General features: G+C 34.5%; 1 protein-coding gene across 3 annotated transcripts in view; it reads left to right on the forward strand.

Moving 5' to 3' along the window:
* LOC126881516 (UDP-glycosyltransferase UGT5-like) overlaps positions 1–2,354 on the forward strand; it is a 116,587-nt gene extending 114,233 nt beyond the window's left edge. For all 3 annotated transcript variants that reach the window (XM_050645816.1, XM_050645814.1, XM_050645817.1), the window contains one exon: positions 2,034–2,354. In XM_050645816.1, the coding sequence (XP_050501773.1) occupies positions 2,034–2,307 (274 nt within the window). In that variant the 3' untranslated portion in view covers positions 2,308–2,354. The remainder of the gene's footprint in view (positions 1–2,033) is intronic.
* The last annotated feature ends 8,784 nt before the right edge of the window (positions 2,355–11,138 follow it).

The following is an 11,138-nucleotide window of genomic DNA, read 5'->3' on the forward strand; positions in this document are numbered from 1 at the left end:
CTTCATAATTTCTCAGTTGGTCTGTGCCCATTGAATTGGCAAGTACCTAGTATCTTCGAGCAGGGAACCATGGCACCCTTTTAGCATGTGTTCCACTTTATCCATTAACATCGACTTGTAGTCATAACATTTTAACATATTACATTATGTAAACCATATATGATGATGTTAACACTATTTACGGTGTGCTAGTTTCAAAATACTCGGCAGGATGTAAGTATTCCCACATTTTTCATTTTAACAGTCACTTTTTTAACCTTTTGCTTTAATCTAACGTGGAAATACTTCATTCTAGGCACTGAAGATGTTCTGTTTAGAACGAAAACGTTCTGCAATCGATGACATTTTATAGTTTTTAAATAAACGATTTTATACCAGAATACATCTCGAAGTTTTTACTTCTGTATTGGTTTTTTACAAGCAAAAAAGTTTAAATTGCAAACCCCTACTTGTGATACATCATTGAAAAGGCTATAAAAAATGCTATCCAATGGTATAAATAATACTTATACAGGGTGAAGCAATAATTGTGAAACTTTAGCTTAAATGAAAAATTTAATGAGGTTTTGTTGAACTACAAATTTGATAAAAATGTCATTTAAGTAAATGTTTAAGGTGGGTTCCGTTATTTTGTAAACAATAATACAGTCTATTTTCAAATTCTGCACGAAATTTGACAAATGTTTTTCTAGTAATAGGGCGACATGCTTGAGTAATTATTTCTCGCAATTTCCCAAGTGACGCAAGTTAAGTTTTATAAACAACTGATTTAAGGCAAAAATGGCAAATTAAATTTGAATTAACAAAAAAAAGTACGAGCGGACAGTTACCATTTAAAATAATAGAGCATTACAAATACAAAAGTCATAGTAAGCCAGCTGATATTAACATGATTAATTATTTATATGGGAAATAAGCCACAATTAAAATGAAAAAAATAATTTTATTTAATTGTGGCTTATTTCCCATATAAATAATTAATCATAAAAATGCCACAAGGAAATAGCTTCAGAACAACATTAAAAACTGATATTAACATCCTGTATAATTATTATTTATACCATTGGATAGTACTTTTTATACTAGGATAGTATATTACTTTTTTTTATGGGGTTACCCTAAATCAGTTGTTTATAAAACTCAACTTGCTTCACTTGGGGAATTGCGAGAAAGAATTACTCAAGCATGTCGCGCTATTACTAGAACATTTGCTAGATTTCGTGCAGAATTTGAAAATAGGCTGTATTATTGTTTACCAAACAACGGAATTCACATTAAGTATTTACTTAATTGACATTTTTAATAAATTTGTAATTCAACAAAACCTTATTAAATTTTTCATTTAAGCCAAAGTTTCACAATTATTGCTTCACCCTGTATAATTATTATTTATACCATTGAATAGCATTTTTATAGCCTTTTCAATGATGTATCACAAGTAGGGGTTTGCAATTTAAACTTTTTTGGTTGTGATGGGTGGGGCCTAGGGGTTGATGGGGGTGAGTTTTTTTTTTCATGTCATTTTAGTTCCCCCTTACTATCCTAGAAACAGTTTCAAGAATTTTTCGTTTTCAGCTTTTGTTCGTGAGATATAGCCATTGTAAGTTTTAAAATTGACACACTGTATAAGAAGTCTATTAAAAACACTAAGCAGATGAATATTCAGCAGACAAGCACTCCAAGAAATCAAGTGAATAGGTAGTGGCAGCCTAGAGAAAAATTGCTACACTTTATACTAGCTGCGGGGATAAAAGCAATCATATTTTTGGTGTGGGATTCAACAGAGACAAACGTGTGAATCCTAAAGGTCATAGCTTTTGACCCAATAAGTCAAAGGATATGTAGAATTCTAATAAGAGCTAGGTTCTTTAACTACAGCATAATCATCATCTATGCTCCCACTGAAGATAAAAAAAGACGGGAAAAAGGATGTATTTTATGATAATTACCAAACAAATTGTTTCTTTCATAGGTATTTCATATGTTTATTAAAAACTTACTAAGTAATAAATATAGCCTAATTTATTTTTTAGATACAGAGCAACCGCCAAAATCAGATCAAGTTTATTCCATGATCGTCCCATGAAACCGCTAGATCTGGCAATTTATTGGACAGAATTCGTAATCAGGCATAAGGGGGCGCATCACCTGAGAGTGGCAGCTTTGGATTTGCTATGGTACCAATACCTTCTATTAGACGTTATTGCAGTTGTGACAATTATTATTTTTAGTGTATTTACAGTATTATACCTATTATGTGTTAAGCTGTGTTGTTCAAAACGAAACAAAAAGACCAAAAAAGAGTGATCCTTTTTAACATAATGTGTTTTTAAATAAACAAAAAATACTCATTACTTGTTATTCTTTTTTGGCTGGTAACAAATCTGAACATTCAACCCCCTCTGTGGCTCAGTGGTAAGAGCGCCAGGGTCAGAAATTTTTCGTTTATTATAAATTAATAAATTAAAATAGTTTCGATCCTTGTGGGATCGGTACTCACCGGAGGGACCGCAGACATTCGGATACAATTAGCGTCTCTTTGCAAAGACAATGACGTCTACTTTGCAAAGTAACAAGACTCAACACACACACTACACATGTCACTAGGTACCTAACTGCAAAAATTAACATGGTACCTACCATGGCAATAGTTTTTAGTTGTCAAGGCATTAGCTAAATAAAAAAAATCTAAACATTCCTTAAATAAAAATATTAATAGTTTGTGTATATTTACTTACTTGCTCCGTGGCGTTACAACCCTTCGTGGGTTTTAGCTGACTCGACAACATGCCTCCACTGTTTTCTGTCTTGAACAACCTCCATCCAATTCTCCACGCCCATAGTGCTTAGGTCTCCTGCTATATTATCTCGCCACCGGAGCCGAGGGCGTCCGCGTGGTCTCTTTCTAGTTGGGACTTCCTCCCACACCAGTCTTATTGTTCTTTGGTCAGAATGTCTTCTGAGTTGTCCCGCCCATTGGAGTCTTCTGGACTTTATTTCTTTTTTGATGTTGGCGTCTGGGTAAAGTTCTTCGAGCTCTTTGTTAGTTCTTATCCTATATTGTCCTGATGCTTCATCCAGCACAGGACCAAAGATCTTCCTTAGGATTTTTCTTTCCCAAACACATAATCTCTCTTCGTTTGCCTTTGTTATCGTCCACGTTTCGCTTCCATACATCACAACGGGTCGTATGATTGTTTTATAGACTTGTATCTTCGTATGGTAGGGGAGCCCAAGCGGGGATTTTTGCAGTTACTCGAGCGCGTCAGATTATCATATGGGGAGAAAGCTGATACCCTGTATATGTACCTCAACCATATATTGGCTCTTAACACAGGGGAGTTCGTTAAGGGGGGCCCGAAAAAAAAAATCTATCCTTAAAAAAACTCGAAATTGTCAGATTAAGATAAGGTAAGTTAAGTACATGCAAAAGAGTGTATATTTCAAAAATCTGTCTTTCAAAAGTCTAAGTCTAGACGTAAGAAGCGTAAGGGTTTGCTCACTACGGAGAGCAATGGATTGTATCCTCGCTCCGACCCTTGTTCCCTGGTATTTGTATTCGTGAATTCTCGCATTTAAAATAATGTATTTATTTTACATAGCGATCGATAATATAGTTTCCATCGCTATGTAAAATAAATACATTATTTTAAATGCGAGAATTCACGAATATAAATACCAGGGAACAAGGGTCGGAGCGAGGATACAATCCATTGCTCTCCGTAGTGAGCAAACCCTTACGCTTCTTACGTCTAGACTAGACAGTTACTACCCCTCCTGGCATCTACTATAACATGATCGATCTGATTTCTTGTGACGCCGTCGTTGGACACCCATTTTTGTTTGTGTATTTTCTTGCGTTCGAACATTGTCGATTTTATTAGTAGGTTGTGGGACGCTGCAAAGTCTATTAACCTTGTTCCATTATCGTTGCTGACATAGTGAAGACTATGGTTACCTATTGTTGGTTTGTACGCTGCTTCCTTCCCAATCTTTGCATTAAAATCTCCTAAGATAATATGCATGTCGTGTTTCGGGAGATTATTTATCAGTTCCTCTAGTTTCTCATAGAAGTTATCTTTTACATGCTCTTCCTTTTCCTCTGTCGGTGCATAGGCAGCAACTTAGGGAATAGTTATGTAGTTGTCAGATAATAATAAGTAATAGTTTTTTATGAAATTCACTAAAAATAACTGTTAAGTTCAAGTAAGTAATTAACTATTTCGATTGGGAAATAAGCCACAATTAAATTGAAAAAATAATTTTATTAACGTTTCGACGCCCAAATCGGATGTCTTTGTCAAAATAAAAAATATTATTAAATTAAACAAAAATGTTGTTGCTTATTAAAAAATCTTCTAGTAATTTATTTAATCTGACTCATTTATATCGGCAATTCAGACATATATTATACATTTAAAGTAGAAGACTTTAAAATGATATTGCCAATATTTATGAGTTGCGATCTTAGGACGACTTTACTGAAAGATAGTTCATTCGATTACATGAAATCAACACCAACTCAAGAATATCCGCCACAAAAAAATCATAGCAAGTGATCGGTCTTAAAAAAGACAACCAAATGCAACGGTGACAGTAAAATTCTCGGGTTAGAGATTCCATAGTAAATCACGAGGGAAACCAGGAAAAAAATAAATAAACATTTTGTCACCTTGTCGCAGGTCTCTATTGGTGATAAAGCTATCCGAAACCCGTCCCTCTATCATAACTTTACTTCACTAGTGTGAACTGTCACACTGTTCACTAGTGTCACTGAGTATGCATTTAGTCAATCTTACTATTTTTGGCGGAAATTCAAAATATGCTGGCGTTTCGTATACTTTACTTCTTTTTATGGTATCGTATGCCTGTCTAAAATCAATAAATAACATAGTTAATGCTAGGTTGAATTCATATGAGCTAGATAAAATTTGTTTCATTGCAAAAAATTTGGTCTATTACCGATCTGTGTGCTCTAAAAGCCACTTGAGATTCACCTAGACAATTTTCAACTTTTGTTTTAATTTTATTTCTAATTGATATTACCAGAATCATATACTGTACCTTGTAGAGCTATTTCCCTGTAATTTCTACATTCTATAACGTCTCCTTTTTTATGTACAGGACATAGGATAGCTTATTTCTACTGATTGGGTTCTTCCTTTGATCCACTCTTCACATTTAATATTTAACTCAGTGATTTCTTCTTGAACCCCTCCGCCATCGTTTTTAATGATACCGTTTTCTCCCGGTGCTTTGTTGTTTTTTAAGTTTTTTATATCTATTATTTCTTCCTTGAAAGGTACTTCTTCCTTCACATTTGGGTCTCTTTCTTCTTCATGTGGTCTATTCGACCTATCAGATTTCCCTCTTAGTCTTTATAATATCTTGATGTGGTTTTGTACTGGGTTCGGTCTCGTTTTATTTCTTGGTAGAAATTCCGCACTTGTTTATTTAAAAAATGGTAGAAATTCCTGACAAACCAGGAGGTGGCTCAAGCGCTTCAAAAAATAAAGAAAGGAAAAGCGGTAGGATCAGATGATATTCCTGGGGAAGTATGGAAAGCATTGGGAGAGACAGGAATAAGGTGGCTAGCAGGTTTATTTAATAGAATTATGGAAGTTGAACAAATGCCAGATGAATGGAGAAGCAGTATACTAGTACCTGTCTACAAAAACAAGGGAGATATACAGCAGTGTACAAACTACAGGGCTATAAAACTGCTTAGCGACACCATGAAAATATGGAACAGAGTAATTGATAGACGGATACGTGAAGAGACCGACATATTCGAGAATCAATTTGGCTTTATGCAGGGCAGATCAACAACAGACGCAATTTTCATTATAAGGCAGTTGATTGAAAAATACAGGAGTAAAGAAACAAACGCTCATATGGTATTCATTGATCTTGAGAAAGCATATGATAAAGTTCCTCGAGAGATTCTGTGGTGGGCACTGAATAAGAAAGGAGTCCCTGGTGCATATGTAAAGATTGTGAGGGATATATATGAGGGAGTAACGACTAGTGTTAGAGCAGGTGTGGGAGAGACTGATAAATTTCATGTGAAAGTAGGATTGCACCAAGGCTCGGTGCTTAATCCGTATTTATTCTCATTAGTTTTGGACCAGATAACAGCGAAACTACAGGGTAACATTCCATGTTGCTTAATGTATGCTGATGATGTCGTGTTAGTAGGAAATAGTGAAAGAGACTTAGAACAAAAACTGGAACAGTGGACACGAGCTCTGGAGGTAAAAGGTTTAAAACTTAGTAGGACAAAGACAGAGTATTTGGAATGTTCATTTAAAGATGGAGTTACTACAAATAAAATGGTATCTTTGGATTGTGAACTGATTGTAAAAAGCAATAGTTTTAAGTACCTGGGATCGGTATTACAGAGTAATGGAGAAATAGATGGAGATGAATGCAGTAGAATTAGGGCTCGATGGATGAAGTGGAAGGAAGCGAGTGGTGTGTTGTGTGACAGAAAAGTTCCAATGAAGCTGAAAGGAAAATTCTATAAAACAGGCATAAGACCGGCTATGATGTACGGAACTGAATGTTGGGCAGTAAAAAAGGAAGAGGAACAACGAATGCATGTAGCGGAGATGAGAATGCTTAGATGGATGAGTGGAGTGACAAGAAAGGATAAAATTAAAAATGAGTATAGGGGAAAGGCGGGCAAAACAGGGTAGCTACCTAAAACAGGGTACTCTCTTTTTTTTTTCAATATCACTCGCTCCATCTACACGACATTAATGAAATTATATTATAGACGCCTGTTTACGCCTTCTGTCATAAATCAGATATAATTAATTATTAGTCGATTGTTGTGAAGAGTACATGTGCGTTTTTAGTTAACCAAGTTATAATATCGGCCGAAAAATAATCCATCGTTAGTATTATTAAAACAATTTATTATTTAATATCACTACTTCCAGCTAACAGTGAATGTGTTCCAGAGGATTCGTTTGTCATTATGTTAAAAAATAAAAACTTTTAATAATTTAAACAGGTCATAATCTCAAAATCTGCTCTTTGGGCAAAATGGGGTACCAATAGGTAGGGTAAAATGGGGTACCCTTTTTTCAATACATATTTTTAGTCTTTACCCTTTTACCATACCAAGTAAGATAGCCGATGATCAAACCAAATCACAGACGAGTAAGAAATCGCAATTGAATAAAACTAAAAAAGTAGAGTCAGAATCAGAAGGCGAAGATAGTGGCACTGACTGGTTCTGCGGAAACTTTTATTCAAGTTCCACAGAAGGATGGATAAGCTGATCCAGTTGCCTTAAATGAGCTAAAAATTCACGTGCAGGTGTAGAAGATCAGGATGATGAAGTAGTACTTGTATGCGAATTTTGTCAATAGGCTTTTCTTGGTTTCAATTTGGTGCCCCATTTTACCCTATACGACGGGCATAATGGGGCAATTTACAATAGTTTCTGTTTTTTCATATAATAAAAAAAACTTTGATTTTTTTAAATTTAAATTATATTAATAAATAGTTACTACTATAACAATGATATTTGTCTTATTTTAAGACCTTAAAAGTTACAGATTTTTTTGAAATCCCAATTTAAACCTTAAGTACCCCATTTTGCCCGCCTTTCCTCTATTAGGGGAAGTCTAGGTGTGGCACTAATTGATGCCAAAATGAGAGAGCATAGGTTGAGATGGTTTGGTCATGTTCAACGTCGAGACGTTAATCATCCAATACGAAGAGTAGCTGAAGTGCAGATTCCTGGAAGAAGTAGGAGAGGAAGACCAAAGAAGACGTGGGGGAAACGATTAGGCAGGACATGTTGGTAAAGGGGATTAATATTGATATGACCCAGGATAGAATTGTGTGGAGAAATGCAATTAGGGAAGCCGACCCCGCATAGGGATAAGGCAAAGAGAATGATGATGGTAGAAATTCCTGACTGGCTTATTTAAAAAATATTCTTCAATGCGGTCTAATTTCTGCTCTAAATTTAACCATTTCTTTCTTCTACACATCTTCTTTGCTTCCCGTCTTTTTTCAGCATAAGCTTGTTTACTTTCTTTATTATTTCTCAATGTGCTCTATATTCTGGCTTTATTTCGGTCCCTTATTGCTTTCTTACAATCCTCATCACGTCTGTCAGTATGTTTGTTTACTTTGTCTTTTTATTAATAATACTGTCAGCTGCCTCTTGAATGTTTCCCCTTAGCTGTACCCATCTGATTTCTATATCATCTAGTGTTGTCTGGCTTTTCAGTTTCTCTTCAATTTGCTGCTTGAATTTTTTCTTAACCTCCTCATCCTGCAGTAGTGCACCGTTATATCTTTTCATTTTTTTACAAATAGTCTTATGAATTGTGGGAGTTATTTGCTCCATTTTGACTTTGACCAAAAAGTGATCAGAATTTGCATCTGAACCTCTATAACTTCGGCTATCTTTCAGATTTGGCTTCTATTAGAAAATAATCTATTTGATTTACTGATTTGGTGATACCCCGGTACCTTTATGAATTTCTTTGTGGTCGAAATATGTGCTCATAATTCGCATATTGTGTTCAAAAGCAAATTATATTACCCTTATTCCATTCAGGTTACTGTCCCTATGTTCACTTTTCCCCCTGTTATTTGTTTTTATATGTCCTCTGTACCAATCTTGGCATTGAAATCTCCTACAATTATTTTTGTGTCATATGATGGTATTTTGACGCTGAACCAGTAGCGTCTGTCTCAGAGTGAGCGGCTACAAACAGCGTCTGACCCAGAATGGGCGGCTGAATAAGAACTCACCAACCCGCATGGTAAGCGTGGTGTTTTAACTGCCATTACCCCCCTCTTTTTATCATGGCGGATAATAAAACAAACGGAAATGGTCCCTAGGTGGGTAAGGAAATTTCTGAATCCCACACCTCAAAGGTCTGCCTCACGGAATCTGGGGGAGGCAATAATTCGCTCTTGATAGATAAAAACAAAAACCCACTAAGACGAACACAACAGAAACCAAGAAAATCTATCAATCTGTCAATAGGGAAATACAATATTAAATCAATATCCACGGATGAAAAAGTACATGAACTGGAGGAAGAACTAAAAAATATAAAATGGGATATCATAGGCATATCGGAAACTCGACGGAAAGAAGAAAACCGAATACAGCTAAACTCCGGGAATGTACTGTATTATAAATGAAATGAAAAGAATAGTAATTTTGGAGTAGGATTCATAATAAATAAAACCGTAAATAAGCATGTTCAAATTATCAATAGTAATACCACTAGTGATTCAATTTTCGCGATAAGTCTGTCGATTTACTTCTAAACGAAACTGAGTTGCTTGAAAACACCACGAGTCCGTAGGATGAGTGGTGTTTTCTTTAAGCAACTCAGTTGAGTTTAGAAATAAAAGACAGACTTCTAAGATAAATTAAATCACGAGTGGTATTTTATTAGACTATTTCACGAACAAAGTGATAGGTCAAAAATTCAGTAGAATGAGAGGAAGGAATTTAATAATAATACATTTGATCTAGGTAACCCAAATCTACCCATTTTTTGAATAATTCACAATTAGTCATAATCATGAAATATTTATTATAACTATAAATAATTTGTTATAATTATTTTTTACCTATAACAATAAATAATTTGTACACAAAAAAATACATTATTCTCGACTATAATTATTATAAACGGTGCAATTGTAAAAATTTTGAATAGTATGACCGTTATTAGGTGGATACAATGTATTGTTGCTATTATTACTTGATGTACTTGGAGTATTCCTAAAAGTATTCACTATGTTCTGATGATGTTCCTTTTGACGTATACAGCTACAATAATTTTTTTGGTAAACGTCAAACTTTGCTTTGCGATCGGTATCCATGGTTACGTCGTTGAAAACACGAAGCTGATAGACCAATCAGAATTGAAAGACAGTTGGTGTTTTCGCGATAACACAAGCTGTCTTTGGTTTGTGATTGGTCAGATTATGTGAAAATTTTAAGATGAGTGAAATAGTCAAAGGTATATCAGATCGTGTCGCCTTCGTCATACTCAAAATAAGAAGAACATCAATTAAAATTATCCAGGTATATGCCCCCACGACAGCTTATGATTACGAAGACATCGAACTATTTTATGAAGATATTTCAAAGGCTATGGAAGAACATAAAAATCATCTCACACTAGTAATAGGAGATTTCAATGCTAAACTGGGTAAGAAACTAAACAAAGAAGAAACTAAAATAGGAGATTTCGGATACGGCCAGAGAAATGATAGAGGTGCTACTTTGATGAAATACCTAGAAGAAAAGCGTCTATACGCAATGAACTCCTTTTACAAAAAAAAAACCCCAAAGAAAATGGGCATGGAAAAAAGCTAATGGGTCCACAAAAAATGAGATCGATTACATACTGTCCACGGAACGATATATCATTAAATATGTAACAGTTCTTAACAAATTCACAACAAAATACTTAAAAAATCACAGGATGGTCAGAGCAAAAATTAGTATCGACGGCAACTATAAGATGAAAAGAAAAATAATAAGAAACTCGGACCTAGTAGATAGAAACAAACTAGGGCAATATAAAAAGAAAAACAAAGACCTGTTAAAAGAACAACTCACTGGAAAATTAGACAGTGATGATAAAGATATAGACGAAATAAACAACATACTTATAGCAACGATGGTTACATCAGGAAAAGAAATAGCAAAAAAGGATGTTAAAAAGACAATTATGTATCAGAAGAAACAAAGAAGCTTATGGATAAAAGAAGAAAGCTGATCGAAGAAGGCAAAAGGAAATCTATAGAATATGTAGAAATCAATAAAACAATAAGCAAAATGATAAAAGAAACTAAGAGAAAAGAACAAGAAATAAAAATAGAAGAAGTAATACAAAACAACAAGAATATGAAATGCTTAAGACCGAAACTCGGCAGATTTGAAATAAACAAAATAAAAGACGTAAACGGAGTAGAAACAAACATTAAAGACGACATCATAAATATAATCCGACATTTCTACTCAGAGTTATATAAAACAAAAAAGGAACCATCAGAAGAAATAAAAACCCAATTTAAGTCGAAAATAAAAAATGTCAATTCAGAATTACAGCCAGAAATAAGCAAATCAGAAATAAAGA

Source organism: Diabrotica virgifera, chromosome 3 (assembly GCF_917563875.1).
Source record: "Diabrotica virgifera virgifera chromosome 3, PGI_DIABVI_V3a".
NCBI classification, from domain to species: domain Eukaryota; kingdom Metazoa; phylum Arthropoda; class Insecta; order Coleoptera; family Chrysomelidae; genus Diabrotica; species Diabrotica virgifera.